The sequence below is a fragment of the Heloderma suspectum genome, chromosome 1, assembly GCF_057233095.1.
Source record: "Heloderma suspectum isolate Gila_16-S chromosome 1, 16-S_ref, whole genome shotgun sequence".
Lineage (NCBI taxonomy): Eukaryota > Metazoa > Chordata > Lepidosauria > Squamata > Helodermatidae > Heloderma > Heloderma suspectum.
Window position 1 is genome coordinate 324,500,299 of NC_139458.1, and position 18,778 is coordinate 324,519,076.

An 18,778-nucleotide genomic window follows, 5' to 3' on the forward strand; every position below is an offset into this window, starting at 1 on the left:
GTTCCCTTGAGATCTGCTTTAATTTGAAATGCAACGATGTTCTTTGAGGTGAGCGTTATGCCAAATTTCCAGATTTCTTTTAAATTAACCCAACTTTGCTTTTTATCAGTTACAAGACTGCCTACAGTCTTATATAGGCAATTTTTCTTCTCACTGATCTCTCCCTCAAAGGCACATAAGCACACCCACCCATGTGATTTATAAACCAGTGGAACTGAATTAGCGTGCATTTAAGCTCTTTAACATCCTAAGCCTAAACATAACATGGTCATGGCCCAAAGAAACCCAGACAGTCCCACACATTCTCCAAATAATCTCTCCTTGTGCTGTATTACAAGTTGCTGTTAGAACTTTCCCAAGTTTCAAGAGCAGATTCACATATGTACCCCACAAGTTTATTCACTTGTGGGGTACACATACTCACACCAAAGGGCCAATGCTCATAACGCGCCTCTTTACAGCCATTACCCCATGTGGATCTCATTTCTGTCTTATCAGTAATGCGCAAGCAGGCTGGAGCATGCTCACTGCATATCAAGTCATGCCTATCTGAATCAGCCATTACCATCAGGTAACATTAGGTAATCCATAACAATCACAGTGGGCTATTTATTTCACATTTAACAATAAGCCAGAATTCTTCAGCATTCTGGCTTATTGGTAATGAGCAAGCAGGCTGGGGCATGTTGCCTAATCATACCTGCTTGGTTTCTCTGCAAGCAAAAACAACCAAACTAACCAGGAAATCATGGCAAACAAAAGCCGAGTGTTGCCTCCTAACCAGGATTCCTGGCTCATTATCAAAGAAGCCAGGAATCATAAGCCAAGAACAAACCTGGGCTTCACACTCCAGCTTGTTAGGAGAACAACAAGCCTGGGATCCCAGTTCAGATGTAACACCCATCTTCTGTTTGCTGGTAACTGCATGGTCACTTTAGCTCGGGGTGGGCAACCTGGAGACCTTGGCCTACTTTCAAAAGCCCTCTGCGTGCACCCAGCCCAGGCATCTGGCAAGAGCCAGCTGTCCCTTCCCAGGCAGCCTGCTGGGTGAGAAGGAAGTGAGAAAGAGAAAAGTGGGTGGCAGAAGGAGGAAAGGGTTACTTACAAGTGCAGTGCTTGAAATAATGAGACATCAGGGACATTATGGAAGATTGATCAAAGAAAAAGAAAAAGAAAAAAAGGCAGTTGCACATATAGCAATTTTAATCCATTCCATTTTTTAAATACCACAATAAATTTAATTTTCACAATAAATTAAATAGCCATATTCAGTTTACAAAATAGAATTACTTGGTGTGAAACCAGTATTTACAAACAATATACATTATGTACAGCAGGTTTCTCTTTGTTGACATACAAGCATAGAAGGGAAAAAAAGACTTCCTTTTCGGCACATGATTGACATGCTACAAGTGCCAAGATGATCCATACAATAATAATAATAATAATAATAATAATAATTTAAAAAAACGATAGTGCAAACTCACCACAGGAAATCTGAAACAATGTTGATTGCATGAGAGAATTTCTTTTCAAACAATAGGAAAAGAGTTCCAATAGACCTCAGCATCACACAGCGTATATTTACACTGCAAACTTATATTGGTTTTTAACCAGTTTATTGGGTATGGTATCCTTCAACAAATCCGGGAAATTGCAATCAGGAGAGAATGCTCTGTTACAGATCCCTACTGCCCTTCTCCCATCACAGAAATACAATTCCTAGGGAGAATGACAGTTAAACCAGTATAAGTCTGAAGCATAGAGCTACACTTTTCAAGGGTCAATATTCTTTTAGCAATATGTAGCCATAATAGCCCATTGCAGACCTTCCAAAACAGATTTTGCAATGAGTGACAAAGAAATTTTCTGCCTTCTTTCTAGATATGTTCAGTATTAAATTTTATGGAGCGAACAGAACACTGACCCTTTGAACTGAATAGCTGAGTTAATTTCCTTAAATGACATCTCATTTAATTGTATAGCATAAAATGATGCAATTATGCAGAGAGTAAATTTTATGTTATTCACTGCTCTGTAGAAAAATTGATCCCACCTTATATTTGGTCACACACTGCATATGTACAAGTACGCATGAAAAAAGGGTTACTTGGATAGCTGTGGATACGAAAAGTGCATATTCTTACTCTAATAGAGACACTGTTGCATATCTCTGGGTGCAACACACAGTGTTGTATGAACTTTACTCTAGGGCCAGTTAAATGTCCTCCCTGTGATCTGGTAAAATTTCTGATTAAAAGGGTGAAAGAACTTGCGCAATTTGGTAATGACAGAGGAGTCCACCTCTGGATGGATGCGTCCCTTGCTTCCCGCCAGGCACTTGTTAAAGACAATGTTAAATCGCAAGCAGTAAAACCCTCTGGTGGCATTGAAATATAAATTATATTGACTTATCCTTGGAGGAAGATTTAAGAACTTCTCTACCAGCTGGAGTTCTGGCAGTGGTTCTGTAATGAGACGATCGCCATCAACAATATGAAACTGCTCTATGGGAAAGTATTTTAACCACCTCTCCAAATGCTTTGTGTAGATGCTGGTTCTTACCGCCTTGTACTTTGTGTTCACCTCACAGGTGTGAGGATCAATGGCCAGCTTTTCAAATTTGTAGTAGGTTTTATTCTTCCTTTCCTTTCCCTCCAGCACCTGAGTGTAATCAGAAATAGCTCTTGTTGTAGGTTCTCTGACAATGATCAGTAATTTGATGGATGAGTTCATTTTATAAATCCTTTCAGGTACTTCCTCTGTGATAAAGTAGGCAGGACTTTTCTCAATTGTTATTTGATGAGGATAAGACAATGGCATTTTTTTCCTATACCACTCAATGCCCTTGGCATAGTTTTCATCATTATCGAAGAAGTGAATTTCTTGAGAAGCTTTGACCACTGCTGGGTGGAGATTCAGCATTTCTAGTAATGCTCGGGTTCCTCCTTTCCTCACCCCAATTATGATGGCCTTGGGGATTTGTTGGACTAAACTGTGAAGTCGAATTTGCTCCTTGCTGGCATTGCCCTTCCGGAACTCATGCAACAACCCACGCTTAAACTGTAGGGCTCGGAGTGGAATTTCATCTTGGCCATGGAGTCCAAATCGACCATCAATAGGGCAAATGGGCTGCAGTCTGCAATTAAAAAGAGAAAAAAAATTACATTATTAACAGTGCAATCCTATATGTAAAGGTAACAATAAACACAATCTATGCAAATAACAGCTTCTGAGATGATTCGCACAAATCTATTAGCATAGCAAGATATGGGCAACTCTTCTTGTGTAAGAGTTGAATAGACAATGAAAAAACTGTTTGCTTGGTCATGAACTAGCACAGAAAACAGTTCACCATGGCACTGTTTCATCCATTTCCGGAAGCCTTGCACTAACCCACTTTCTGTGGTTCCGATTAGGGCTGTGTACCACTTCGATCCAAAGCCCGAACAATGAGTCAAAGCGGGCTGCTTCGGAGGTGCCTCTGTGTGATATGAGGTGGAGCAGAATAGCAACGAGGCATCCCAAAGCGAAGCGGCTTGTATATGGAGTGTCTCGTCTGACTTGGGTGATTCGTTCTGAGCAACCCAGACAAAAGTATCAATTTGAGAAAGTTCAGTGAGGAGTGGGGGAGGAGGGAGGGGGAAGGGAGGAGGAGGAGGGAGGGAGGGAGCTTTGGTGAATGGAAACTCTAGTTGCCAAGTCAGGGCTGAATGTAACCCAGCAATCTCTAATCAGTGACAGTGGTGGAGGATGAGTGAAGATGGAATAACTGGAGAGAAATGGCTGCGTTTCAGAGACAGAGATCATTCAGGTGGTGTTACTTAGGGATGTGAGAACCCACCCCCTCCGGGTTCTCTGGATGCCCCTGCTCTACTCGCTGGCCCCTCCGCCGCAATCGCCATGTTTTTTAGAACCATGGTGATTGGAAGTCTATGTGCACATAGACTTATACACAAAAAGTGCTGTGAATTGCCCAGGCAGGGGGAGGAGGTGGCCCGGCACACGCCTCTGCTGCTCACTAGCTGTCTCCTACTCATGAGCAGTCCTTGACAGTCGAGCAGGCAGGAGGAGGTGGCGGCATGGGGCTGAGAGGCATAGCTCTTTGCTCTGAGAGTTTTTGTGGAAACAATGCAATTTCAGCTGCACCTAGCACAGAAAGTAGTGGGCCAAACTGTCCGAAATTTGGCAGATGGGATCCCCTCAATGTCGGCAGAGAGACCCCAAAGTTTCATGTATTTATCTTGACAACTGAAAACGTTATGGTCATTTGTGTTTTCCTATGCAAGTCAATAGGAAAACGCCCAAACCGAGTGATGCAGATATCTGAATCTCACTTCATATCTGGAACCGAGTCGAAGGGGAGGGGGTCCGAACTCGTCTGAGTCAAAGTGGGGCTGATTCTGAGAGTCTGAAGTGGCATCCGAAGAGAAGCAGGGGGTCCGTGCATAGCCCTAGTTCCAATCCAATGACCATTCCAAAATGGTTTCAGCACTCACTGTGAGTAAATCAAATTCTGCCCTGCTAATGGGATTGCGAGTTGTACGCTTTACCGATCAAACTTTACAGATCAAACTACGGGTGCTGTGCTTTACAGGACATGTTTGGAATTCAGTAAATGTCAGCATTTGTAGCTGAAATCCAATGGTGTCCATCCACCAGCAGAATGGGCACCATAGGTGGAATGCATTCCCCCTCCCCTGTAGCCCCCAAATCTTCTCTGGAGAGTTGGGGGACCCTCTGGACCAGATATGAAGGGTACAGGGGAGATGAGGAAGTTGATTGCATGAGTGGAACATGTGACACTGGATATCACCTAGAACCAAGTGGATTTTGTGCATGTCCAAAAACTGAGAAGACACCAGTGAACGGTGACAGTCACCTAAATATGATTATTGGTCTGTATAAAAGTAGGGGAAATTATATCTATTTTTAGGCATGTACAAAATTCATCAGGGATTGCAGCATTCACAAATGAATGTTGACATCCACCAAACTTTGGACTTTCACTACAGGAGTAGACACAGAAAAGTGCGAAGTGGAACTGTATGTTTGTAAACACATGATGGGCAGGTGAATGCCTACCTCAGGGGTAGGCAACCTGGTGGTCTCCAAATGTTTTGGACTACAACTCCCATAAGCCCCAACCAGCATGGTCACTGGTGAGGCATTCTGGGAGTTGTAGTTCAAAACTTCTGGAGGCCACTAGGTTGCCTACTCTTGGTCTATCTCATGTCTCTCCATGTTAACAAACCTGCATCTCATACACTTCATAGTGCTTATCACTGTAAATGTGTTTGCCGTAACTATTTTCACTTATTCTTGGAGACCTGCTCACATTCAGCTGCTGTCCAAGACAAATAAAGTCTAAGGACCAAACTACACGTTACATTAAGCTTATGATTTAAGTAGTGAGCTACATCTCTTTCTTGACAAAGAGCTGCTCTGGGGAGGGGGGCCGATGTGTCTGATCCAGATCAGACTGTGGTGGAGGGAAAGAACCGATTTAACTCTTTCTTCCTGTGTCACTTTCCCATTGAATGCACTAGTTTAACTACCTGCTGTGGGAACGAGTACTTACTTTTATCAGTTCTGATTCTCCTGCTATGTAGCTTCATTGAATTGTTGTTGTTATATTTATTTATACCCCGCCTTTTTCCCAGTACTGCGACACAAGGCAGCTTACAAACGTTGAACCAAGTTCTAGTATTATGAGAGAGGGAGCAAACCTTCACCCTGTCCAGGTTCTCCACACCATGGATAATTTCATACACCTCCATCATGTCCTCCTGGCTTTGTGTATTTTGGTGTGGTGTTCATTAGCTCTCATTCCTGGCTTTGTTCCTTTGCTATGACCCCTTGGCACAACTCCAGGCTCCCCTTTGACTGCTACCTACTAAACAGCCATCCCTCAGTAGCAGAACACATGCTTTGCTTGCAGGAGGTCCCAGGTATCTCCAGGTGGGGCTAGAAAAGAATCCTGCCTGAAATCCTAGAGAACCACTGCCAGTCAGTGCTGACAATTCTAGGCTAGATGGACCAAGCGTCTGACTCAGTATATGACACTTCCTTCCTATGACCAGACTAAGACCACAACAGTGACTACAGAAATTAACTGAGATGTAATATCTCCAGGAGGTGAGGAAGGAGAAGTAGCAACTGTTAGTGTGTCTAAAGACATTAGTTTTCATACAGTTACAATAATGTGACCGGAAGAGAGATCAAAGGGACTGTTGAGACACCCCGACTTCTATACTATCAGAAAGGGATTCACTAGTGAATAAAAATACATCATGGCTTAATATAAATAAAAGAGAGTGAGATAGGAATAAACCCTTCTTGCCATTAGCAATATATATATATGGATCCTAGTATGGAATTCATTACTGCAGGAGTTCAAGGAGTCAAGTACTGTGTCTAGATAATTTTATGACCATTAATAACATTTGTAGCTGCACAAGCTTAGACTGGTGAAAAGGTTAATTAAATTTCATGCCTCAGGGCACAGGACAAATTCCTGCAGGAGTCAAGAAGGAATTTCCATCCCATACATGAAACTGCATAATTGGCTATGGTCATTTTGCATATCATTATATTATGAGGTTTTGCCAGTAGATGGTGGGATGACTAGGCACATGATCCTTCCTTTCTCAGCATATGCACAGCTTCCTTTATGGAAACCAAGCAATGAATTGCTACCTGTGGAAGAATACTGAAGTTTGATATATCTGTCACCACCTTATTGGAATGCAGCATAACATTCATCTGTAGGAGGATTTTCCTTGTGTTGATTAGGTTTACAGTTTCTATATAAGCTGTTTGTTGATCCAGGGCTTGGAAAGCAGAGCGCATATATGTACAGCAAAGGCTTTCGTGGAAAAACATGTGTGACCTGATTCACACATTGTGATTGTTGACATAAACACTGTGCCTTCCATGGGCAGCACCTTCAGGGGAAAACAGCAGCTAGCAGTAGTGGTGTTGGGAATTTTCAGCAGGAAACTAGCATGGGAATGAGAGAATGTTAAACCCCTCATCTCAGGACACCATGGTTCTGATTTGGATCAGAGCCCTCTACAGCTTCTTTTCCTGGAAAAATAAAGTAATGTGGGGACATTAAGCACACTTGTGAAAAATGCATGCTACTATAACGTGCAGTTTGATGTCAGATTCACAAAGTATTGGAGATTGCGAGATACCTTGCTTCTTCTTGTTATATTCCCAAACATGTTTTTTTTTTTTAACCCTTTGTGCTGACTGCTTTGTTTCTGAAAACCCTTTTTGGTTTTAATTTTCTCAAGAACACCTAAGCCACCTGTAATATAAATAACAGCAAAGGCTTGTTTCGTTTGTTCTGCAGCAGAACAGACTTTGCTTGGAAAACACCATACAAGCTATGCAACATGTCTTTATGTACGCTGGTCTGCACACCTGTGTCTGAAGATGGGATCTGCGTAACTCAAACACTTGCTTCCAGCAGTAGTTTTAAAGGCTAGTTGGAAGAACTGTTAGGGAAACCAAGACAGCTAATGAGGCTTAGTCCATAACTATGCTGCTCTATGCAGAGAACTGTGAAAACTGTTCTGGTCTCCTCTCGCCTCCAACTTAATAAACTCAGCCATTACTGTAACTAGAGGCAATATGCACCAGCAACAATCACCAGTACTGCTGTGCCTGATGGTAACAGACACAACAACCCCTTGCAGAAAGGCACAGGTCTGTGGTATCCAATCCCAGCTCCAGGAGCTTTTGAACAGCAGCTGTGCTAGGCTGTTTCTTAAATCCCAGGAATGTATGGTGTTTGCTTGGACTTGGCTTTCTGAACTGGAAAGTTGCACCAGCACAGTAGAATTCTTTTCAAAATTGTGCCCTAATGGCACAATCCTATGCAAGTTTAAGACAGAAATAAGTCCTGCAGCTCCCAGCATCCCCCAGCCAGCATGGCTAGCTGGGGCATGCTGGGACTTGTAGGATGTTTTTCTGTTTAAATGCACACTGGATTGCACCCTAAGATTCTCATATTTGTGGGTTAGGAAGAAATCTGGTCAGTGTGGCATCTTATCTTTCATCATTATTCTGGTTCCTAATTCAGAAAGGCCAATGCTGTTCTCACATGGTAGAAGAGTGAGCACATCTGCTCATCCTATAGGTTGGGACCCAGGACATGGTTCAAAGTTGTATGATACAACAAATGTTCTGAACCTAAGCAAGTCTGGATCTAATAAGTGTCTGGATGGGAAACCACTGGTATGCTGCTTTGAGTTCCATGGTGGAAGAAATGCAGGATATAAATGTAATGAATAAAGTTGGGTGGATGCCTAGTTTGTATAGTTTTTCTGCCTGAAAAGAAAGAAACATCACGTGAACTGGGCATCTGTGCAGCTGAGTGTAAGCATGGAGCATCTCAGTAACTTACAATGTTCTCTATGTGGTGGAGTGAAAGGAGTCCAGCTTGTTCTTTTACTACGTAAGAATGTCCCCAGCCTTAGTGAGTGTGTATCCGCTTATGATACATACTGGAGTCTTACAGGCTCATGCATAATTTTAACATAGGGTATTTATTGCCCACTCACTAATTTCAGAAAGGAACTTGCATAAAGAAATCTGAATTCCTCATGCACAACCCACATGGATTTTGGTTTTGTGTTGTTCCATTTCTCTGGAGCACTCTAACCTGTCAGAATTAGATACTTCATTTTGTAGCTGTATCCCCTCCATGCTGTAAATGGAATCAGGAAGGAATGTTTCCTTGAGGTCAAGGCCAATAGTAAAGGCAATGACAGGAACTGTTACGTCCCCTACAGATTCTGTGAGTGTATGTGTGTTCCTGGCCAAAGGCACTGCACAGGTCCTAGTTTTATATCTACATCTGCCCTTTTGCTTGAGAAAATCAGTCCTGGGCATATCCTCTTCACTCACCATATCCACCTCCACACAAAAAATAAAATCATGGCTAATTAACATAGCTAAACTTCCCCATCCCTGGAGCAATCTTTCAAGTGCAATAGGATTCCAAGCTTGACAAGCTAGCTCTGCAGGCTCATGCATAATTTCAACTGCCATTGTAGCATATTAATTGCCCAGTCATAAATTTCAGAAGGGAAGATGCATAAATACATCATAACTGTTTGTCGAGACTTGAGGTCAACCTGCAGATGCACACAGACAAAAATGAGCTACCGTAATGACATTTTTACTGTATGCCACTTGAGTTTCCTTCCGAAAACAACTGCCAATGCACATGGAATACAAATGGACAGGCAGAAATGCGCTGGCTTAGGAAAGCTGAAACTCTTTCAGTGTACGCGCACCCTCCCCCATTCTTAAACAGAAGGGAAATAACAATGAAAATCAATACTGCAGCAAATTGTCTTTCTAGATACTAGTAGTAAGACAAAGAGCTGCAAGAAACCTATTCAATTATATCCAAAGCCGAAGAGGAAGTTGTGTGGGAAATCTCCACCTAAAGCCATTTATAATTATGGATGTCACCCGTATGTGCTAATTTAATGACTTACCTATCCAAGCTCCCAACTCTGGCAACTAGATATAGGAGACTTCCAATAGCAAGGCTGCCTAGCACAAGGAGCTTCTGTCTCAGCAACGCCTGCTGTTTGAATAGCATGGCCCTCCATCAATCTTCAGGACTTCTTCAGTCTGCAGGGACCAGAATACATAAACCACTCATGAGCAAGTGGCAATATACAGGCTGATGCTTATTAACAGGCAGTCAATCAATTCCTACAAGTGATTAACCCACACTTGCATCCCACTAAGCCTCCCTCCCTGCCTTTTCCCACAGTCTCACTCATAAGAAAAGCAGGCGTGTAGTGTCAAGAATTTAATGGGTGGTGCTGGCAAATTCCAGCATTACCAAATCCAGCGGGTCCTTGAGTAGAGTCCTGGACTGTGTTGCAGGACAGAAAGAGCGGTGGCTGCAATTTCAGTACATCTATCCATTTCACCTGGATTTACATAGACCTGAAAGGGGATTCCAGATTAAAGGGGAAAATCCTTTGGCTGCAGAGATTTCTGACATCTCCATGTCAGGGGCATGGACACGGGAGTGTGTTAAGAAGATGCCCTTGATTCACTACTGTTGCGTCAATGAGGGCAAATTAGATGTTATGGTGGTACCTTGGGTGAGCATGTGGGTTGTACTGAATTATTATAATGTGGCATGGGGAGTGATTTAAAGTACTGCTCTCCCCCAAATTTCACTGTTAATTTTATCACCCATTCTCAGAAATTATTCTGAAACTTTTGGCAAACGGTGGAGAACTTCAGTGAAATCCTCTGATAGGATGGTTTGGTGCTTACCTTATGAGAAGCAGCTAATGGACAGGTGAGCTGTGTGTGTGTTCTTCCTTTATACAACTTATCCTGGAGCCCCAAGCCTCCAGGGCAGCTGTACTTACAATCAGCAGGTAGACTTCCTCCTAGGGGCTTTCCAGGAGAAAGCGGACAGCCATTGGGAAACTGTCTGACATGTGCCTGAAAGATGAGTGATTTGTTTAAAGCAAGTACTTTAAAAAAAGTTTTTTAAGAATGACCATGCCACTCCTTGGAGTTCTGCACAATGAATTTATTCAGGGAGGGGGGGGAAGCACTTTAAATAGCCAGTGAAATCCTAGCTTTCAAGGCTTCTTCCTGCTCGGCTGAAAAGGGAGACTCCCCTGTTCACCCAGGGAGGAGAAAACCCCACTGAAAGCAAGGATCGCACTGGTGACAAATAATGTGAGAAAATGGAGGAGAAGCAGGTGAGGGCTAAGGATGATCCTCCTCTTCCAAAGTCTTTTAGCAAGAGCAAGTGGGTGGGCAGCAAGGTCCATTGTTTTTGCGGAAATGGGTGGTTCCGGTACAGCACTAATTTAAAACACGGCATGGGTAGGCAGGAGGAGCTGCTGATCCACCTGCGTTTCCCCTGAAACTGCTTTATGCTAGCGACATTTTTCCAGTGAGGATTATTTCTCATCTTTGAGCCCCACTGGGAGCTCTGAGAAAGCCAGGGAAAACAGTTGCGGGTATAAGGAGGGGGAAATAAAGAGACGAGATACAAGCATTTGGAATAAAATCTGGGCCACATTGATTGAAATTCTTTGATCTGCTAAGCGGGCACCTTCTCAAAGCCAGCGTAGCCTGGCGTTGTATTGGGCGAGACATTCGCTGCCCGTCAAGTGGCGTCTTTGTTCCCCACCCCTCAGGACTCCCCAGTTTTGGGTCAGGAGGCCTTCCCCTGTCAACTTCCCTCAAGCCACAAGTGGGTGGCTCCTCTCATAGCGGGTGAGAGGAGTTGGCCTCAAAGGTAATCCCTATCTCCCAACTGGGGTTGTAAAATCCATAGCTGGAAGCCTCAGGCCTTACCAGTCACCTGAAATGGTGCCTCCAAATGCTTACCAACCCTAAAACCCACCAAAGTACCTGCACATACCCGCCTATTTAAATGTGACCAATTAACCTACGTAATTAAATAAAACCACAACAACCTAAATAAACTCCTGTACCCTACTTACACTGTGAAGTAGGCAAAAGATGCATAGCCCAAGCCAATCAGACTATGAGCCAAAATTCTTACTCAGCCCCCAAAAGGATGATCAGCGAAAATCCACACTGCATACAGGGCGGGAGGGAGGGAGCCGCACTTCGAAGAGGTGGAAGGGAGGGGCGCCCAATCCTAAAACGGCCAGTAGGCCCCTCCCCTACACAGTGGTACCACCCAGGGAATGCCAATCACATTACCCTCCCCCCCCACCCGCAAAATACTCCCCGTGGCCAGGCAAAGTAGATGCGGGGGAAGGGGCTTTTGGGTGGAAAGCATAGTAGGAGGGTCGGGTGGGGGGAGAATAAAAAAATGCATCAGGGCGTGGTGAGAAAAGGTTTGAACCCCGTCCCCCTCCATGCAGTTTTTGTCATCCTCTCCCCCGCCATTTCTTACATACTAATTCAGCACTAACTGAATTCTACCCAGTGGTTCTTTTGCTGTAACATGTAGATTGCTCCTTGAGCTAGCTGGAAAGAACAAATAAGTAGGCCTATCAAGTCAAAAAACCATGAGCTGGAATAGGATAGAAGTGCTTTCAAAAGTCTGGTTCTTCAGATGATCTTGTTTCTGAGTAAAGACTACCAATGGTGGAGGAGTTGGACTCGATGGCCTTGTAGACCCCTTCCAACCCTACTATTCTATGATTCTATGAGTGAGATTGTGTGTTCCCATCCCACTCGCCAGGCATACCCAACCCATTCTTGGGCTTGTTACCTTTCTATAGGGCCTTATGCAGGGAAAAACTCAATCAGGCGATCAATCCCTGGGTTGTATGTGGGTTATGATTGTATGGTGTTGCCCTCTGTGCACATCTGTGCTTTGCAAACATTACACCCAAGCATGCATGTTTGGTGGGCCCAAAGGCAGGATGACATGCCTGTTGAGCAGGACAGGTAGACATGATCTTGGTCCTCCACTGTGTGTGGCCTCTTCTTGGAGAGGACTGCCTACACGGTCCAAGGAGAACTACTTCAGAAAGTGCCACCGATCATCCTGAAGAAGCTCAGTGGATAGTCATTAGATTTCAGCTATTTGCATCACCCACAGTTCTCAATCCCTGCTTCGGATGAACAATAAACTAAGCAGAATGGTTGATCTAACTATGGTTATGATACTTTTAATGTACAGAGCTACATCTCCAAGCCTGACTTTCATCTAAAACACTGTGGGTTTGGTGGTGGTGGTGGTGGTGGTGGTTTATGAGAAATTCTGCCTCAGTAAGGGCTCCATTGTGATACAACATAGGTTCTGTCTTGGGAGATACACAGACAGAAACTTTTAGCCTATTCCCCCCCGCCCCCGGACTAAGTATAGATACAAATCTGACAGGGAAAGATTTAAGGAATTTGCACAAAGATATACAATATGCCTTAGACTAAGCTAGGATTTGAACTAGTTCTCAAGAGTTCTAGGCCTCAGCATTAGCCACACGATCATCTTTTAAACTTTTTATTTACCTTACTACAGTTTTTTAATTCCTTTGTCAGTTTTTTCTGAAAAGTAGTACCAAAACAAAAGAAGAATTTGAGATTGTAAGTAGCAAAAGATATTTCATAGCTGTGGAGCTTAATAACACAGCTGGCACTGCGATACAGTATTACAGAAAAGGAAAATTCACCAATTTGACATTTTTGTTCTGATATAGTAATGCTAATTATTTTGATTAAGTTCTTTAATTAAAAAAAGGTTAAGGAAAGTATAGTGGCAATAAGGGCTGGATATGTTTGCAGGTTAATGGTTCCGCATCTAATATTGCTCTCATGTGTACATCAACACAAATGTTACAGTACTGAAGGAACTGGTTCTGACTTTGAGCTCTTAACAGTGCATTGCTACTCAGAAGTAAGTCCCATTCAGTTCAATAGGAGTCACTCCCAGGAAAGCATGTACAGGATTGCAGGCTGCAATCCTGTATACCTGGGAGTAACTCCCACTGGACTCAGTGGGACTTCCGAAAAGTCGTGAATTGGATTGTGCTGTAAGAAGTTCACATTCAGTTCTTCTCGATGTGAAAAATAAGCTAGTCTAGGTGTCTTCCTTTATAAACATGTAGATCTCCATGTTTATTAATGTGCACAGACTTTGTCATGCTGCAGGCCAGAGAAAAATGAAATAAAAACACAGTTTATATTCTATAAGCTTTCAAGGTGTACAGTGTCATCCATGTAACAACTGCAAACAAATATGAATTTGTAACATCTTTGATAAATGCACATCTTTTAAATGAGTAAATCAGCAAATGTAAGAAGAATATAAAGTCAAACAATATTATGCCAGCATGTAGATAAGCAACCTTTTCACATTTTCTTCAATGTTTTAATTGCACATAATGCTACAATCTTCATCTCATTAGAGTCAGCAACAAAGCTAATGATTTGCACGGAACACTTGCAAATAAATTCCTTAAAAATGAATTATCTTCCTGCAACTCAATTACTTTTGAGGTTTCATCAAAGTCACTCTAATATTTTTATTGACACAATTTTTGTGTCAAACAGTCCCTCTGAATTTCTTCAGAAACATTCATACATGCATGGAAATTAGTGGAAGAAAAGTATTCTGAAGAGCAATATACCCAAAGACGTTACACGAACAAAGCTCTCTAGGCAATAATACAAACTTTTCAGAAAAAGGCTGTCTATATATATATAAAAAAGCTGTAGCTCCAAAGCCAGGAACCTAGATCGTGAGGAACACATATGGCCCTAATATTAAAGTGAATGGATGATGTGGACTGAGCCACAGCAAAGAGCTTTGGTGATGGACCTAATTGTGCAGGCCTCATTAAGGAAACACTAGAAGTTTCTTAGGGCTCCTTCACACTGGACTTTTATCCTGCGATTGAGATTGCTCCTTCACGGACGTTTGCAGGCTCTTTACATGATGCCGTGACCCTCCTGCACTAAATGCCCTTTGTTCCATTTTTAAATAGATTGCAGATAATGAGTTATCAACTTATCCCATTGTGTTCCACTTCAGTTTCCTCCGTCAAAAGAGTTAAAGCGGGAAGAAGAGGAGCGAGATCAATGGAAGATAATGGAAGATTCAGATACAGGGAGGAGGAAGGGGAGGGGGGAAGGGAGGGGGGAAAGGAAGCGCGTGTAAAGGCAGTCAGTTGTGATCCTTCATTTAAAACGGAAGCAGAAAGCCCCATTTTAAATGCAGGATTTTAGGCTGGTGTAGAAATGCCCTTAGAAAGGGTGGTACTCTTTCCCAATTCCTTCCCGCTCCAGTTTATACATGTATCTTTATTAAGGTGTGGTTTTTCACCTACAGATGTGCTGATTGATAGGGACAATGGAACAATAACACCTTACGTTTCACAAGCCTTTTGTGCCCTTATGTATTTCCATCAGAAATCCTTTACAGTGCAATTTGGTCCCATGTGGTACTGATAGAGTATTCGCCTTTTTAGTGTGCCTGTCCTGAAATGACATTTCCCTAGCAGGTCGACCAGTTTCCTTAGATAGGGTTGGATGGCTGCTTTTTTTTTTTTTAACTTCGAAAAGTTTACTAGGACCAAGTCTGAGATCTTTTTTTAAGCTATAGAAGAGGCATGCCTGTTGCCAAACACTGCTTTCCCATGGTCCATTTGGCTTCCATAATATATGTTCTGGGCTTATCGTATGAAAGAAATCTATCCCATGGGAAGTTTTCACACTACTACGGTTGGCACTAGCACGGAAACATTTTATTAGACAGGATCTGTTCCAAGTAGAAAACCCATAATTTAAATTGTGACACCTGTGTGGTGCCCCAACTGTGGGGAAGTGCTTTTTTGCACCATGCATGCTTATGCTGTAATGTATGAACCAACTCTGAGAACCAGATTTCATAAGAACAATCACTGTAAATAACTGACAAAAAGACAAAGGGAAGATTCATGGACCCTGAACACCTGTGTAGTCCCCTTGACGATAATTACTAGTGTACATGGTGACTGAATCTGTCTGCTGTCTTTGTTTTTTGTGTTAGTCCTTACAACTCTTCTAGAGAGGAGCAGGAAGGATTGAAATATATTCTAAACACAGGAGTTACATCCAAGAGAGAAAAACACAAGATGAGTAAGTTCTAAGATGTAAAATAGTAAGTGTATCTTTCAATTTCTGATTCTTCAACTGTTAAAACAGGTTTAGATGTATTTTATGCTCTTTTGTCACATCCTGATTGTGTTCCTTTAAAAAAAAATAGCATCAGCTGGTAGGGAGGCTCTGTGTAAATACAATTCTTAAATCATTATTAGATTAAAGGAGGTCCTACATCAAGGAGGGCCAAGTGATGTCAGTGCAACTAACTACATACAGTGTCGTTTGAAAACATACAGTGCGCTTCATGTGTACAATGCACGAATATTTGGGCAGCTGCTTGTTGCAGACAGTGGGGTTCCAGGTTTTGGAGGGCCTTTAGGCAAGATACTCACCAGTGGCAGCTGGTGCTCACAGGCACTGGTGGGGTAGAGTACAGGGCATACATACAAACCATATCCCCTCCCCACACACACCACTAGTCACTCACTCAAACGTACCCACCCACACAGACACACACTGTTCTCTCTCTCTCTGACACATACATGACTTCTGTGCTGCATCAGGGAGGAAGGGACCCCCCCCCCCCCAGTACAGAAAGCAAGCAATCTACACAGGGAGAGAGGGGCTGCTGGGATAGCTCTTTTTCTCCCTGCCCAGATCGCTGGGCCTCCTGACTCTCTTCCACTTCTCCTCTCCTGTTCAAAAATAAAATCAGCCAGGGCAAGGTGGGTTGGGGGGGGGGAATCAAAGAATGCTATGTTCTGCTGCCTGCCTGTTTCCTCTCATCCTCCTCCAGCGATCTCTCTGAGACTCAGTCCTCGCTTGCTCCTCATCACACTCAGGTAGAGGCAGGGATCGTGATCTGTTGCCACCGCTGCTGCTGAGTGATCTGGGGCCAGCTCCCATGTGTGGTTTCTCAACTTCCTTCCTCCCGAGTGACGCTCTCCTGTGGGCCAAGTGCGTCACATGGCGTGGTGTATGATCTAATGGCCATGTCCAGGATGCCCTCAGCAACGTCCATTACAACGCCCTGGTGAAGGCGACCCCTCCGCTATTAATCTGAGTGTGCACTGCTGATGGCTTTGATGCTGCAGGGCTTTGTTTCCCCATGGCTCCTGCCAGGAAAGTGTCCATCTTAGCCTGCTGAGTGCCGTGTGTGCTCAATTTGCAAAGAGAAGCGCTGGCCAGCCAGACCCGCCACCAGAGAGCTCTGCAGATGAAACAAGTGCATGGCAGCAGCCAGCACAATCAGACCGCGCTGATGGATGGAATTCGTATGGAGGGTAGTGGAAGAGCTGTGGCGGTGAGTGAGCATTGCAGGGCACCACCTAGAATGCACTATTACTAGCAACGCCACCGGTGGGCTCCTTACCAGAGTGGGCCTACCTCTTCCTCACTTCTGTTCCTGCTGCCTGTTCACTTACCCTCTTCCTCTGGGCCTGATCTGTACAATTACCCAGAAGAAGAGCACAAATGAAGATTGCTGCTCTATCTGGTGAAAGGAGGAGGAGTGTCAGGGCCAAGAACTCCTAGAGCTGGCCCCTGTAGTGCTATGGGTGCTGGCAGATGCCCAGTGATGTCTACCCCTGATGCTGGCCCTGGCTGCTGACAAATGTGTGATGTATGTTATCCATGTCTTTATACCAGAGACTTTGCCTACCCCTTATTTTCAGACTTTGCAGTAGTTTGTCCAGTACTAGAGTAGTGCACTGTACACGGGAAGCAGGAAACATAACAAATTAAGAGGGGCTATTAAAGCATGACTGGGAAAATGGTCTACCCAAGGCAGATTTCTGAGAAGCTCCATTAATAATCTGCAACAATCTTCAAATGGGTTGGGGAAATTCCTACACCTGAGCTGCTCTTTTCTTATTAAGGTGATTAATCTGAAGAACTGTTGCAAAGTGCTGTGTAAGAACAAGATGCTGAGGAAAGGCATTATGATCTATGAAATAATAATTTATCAGTTCCAGATGGTATTCTTAAAAAAAACACACACATACTCTAAGAAATTGCAGAACCGAAAATGTCTGTATATAACAACTTAAGTTATACCAGATGACTAGCAAGTACCCAATGTAACAATAGTGGGCTTTTTACCCTCTTAACACTTCCACAAGCAACCAAGGAAGCTATAGTAATCCTAAAAGTACTACAATGCAGATCGGCAGAATATTATGCAGAGCTAGGTAAACTATGATATGTTAGAAGGACTGGATGGGAGAATGAACTTTCAGGGTAGTCTTTTCAGGGGCACACCTTGATTCTTCTTGCAAGAATTTGACCAGAGATGCTTGACTATGTGACCCCTGCTTTACATTCTCACCCCATCCCTAGAATAAAACATACAAGAAAATTGGGTTGTAACCAGTCTTAAGTCAATGGGACCTAAGTTAGTCATGACTACCCTAAGTCCCTTTGATTTCAGTGTGATTACTCTAATTATGGCTAAGTCTGAATCCAACCTATTGTTCTTAACTATGGAAAAATACTAATGATCTAATTTGTGTTAAAACTGAAGTAAAGCACATATTTTTCATTCAAAACATCCCAGGTTCGATTCCTGGCATGTCCAGGTAAGGCTGGGAAATACCCCTGTCTGGTATCCCGGAGAGCTGCTGCATCATCAGTGTAGACAATACTGAGTCAGATGCACATATGCACACCACTGGGGGAAGGGGGGGTTACATGTTGAACAATACATACTGGCAATATGCATAGACTAAATCACAAACATCTCCCTATGGGCTTGGCTACATTTGATTCAAGAACTTAAGTCATAAAAAAGACATGCCTTATGTTCTTGAACCCATTTTCTGCTGTTATAGTGCTAATTTGTTAAGTTCTTGTGATCTGATACGCAATAGGCAAGTGTCAAATGAAGACACAGATCAGCATATAAACATATGCGCATATGTATGTATGTATGTATAATCACAGTGGAGTAAGAACAGTCATTGACTTTGCATGAAAGAGTTATGACACTCATACAAGATCATTATAAAGATTTTACAGTATGAAATGAAAATGTCACCATTTCTAGAAATGAAATAGTGATTAATATTGTAGAAAAAAGGTACCCTTTACAAAGCTTCTTTGCATTAGTATATAATTCTATCACACCAGTAGGGGTCACATGTTGACCAATATATATGTTGCTGAGTGAACTTTTGTGTGGAGAGAGAGAGAGAGAGAGTTTGCTAATGCA

The 18,778-nt window shown here is 43.0% G+C and overlaps 1 protein-coding gene and 1 long non-coding RNA gene across 2 annotated transcripts in view; one reads left to right on the forward strand and one right to left on the reverse strand.

Moving 5' to 3' along the window:
• The window catches only part of LOC146359435 (uncharacterized), a 109,789-nt gene that overhangs the window by 60,260 nt on the left and 30,751 nt on the right, over window positions 1-18,778 (forward strand). The window lies entirely within an intron of this gene.
• On the reverse strand, window positions 1,188-9,657 carry HS3ST5 (heparan sulfate-glucosamine 3-sulfotransferase 5). The gene is made up of 2 exons (XM_084827345.1): window positions 9,519-9,657; window positions 1,188-3,139 (listed from the first exon to the last, which is right to left on the reverse strand). The coding sequence occupies exons 1-2, from the start codon at window positions 9,623-9,625 to the stop codon at window positions 2,209-2,211; spliced, it is 1,038 nt and encodes a 345-aa protein (XP_084683471.1). The 5' UTR covers window positions 9,626-9,657; the 3' UTR covers window positions 1,188-2,208.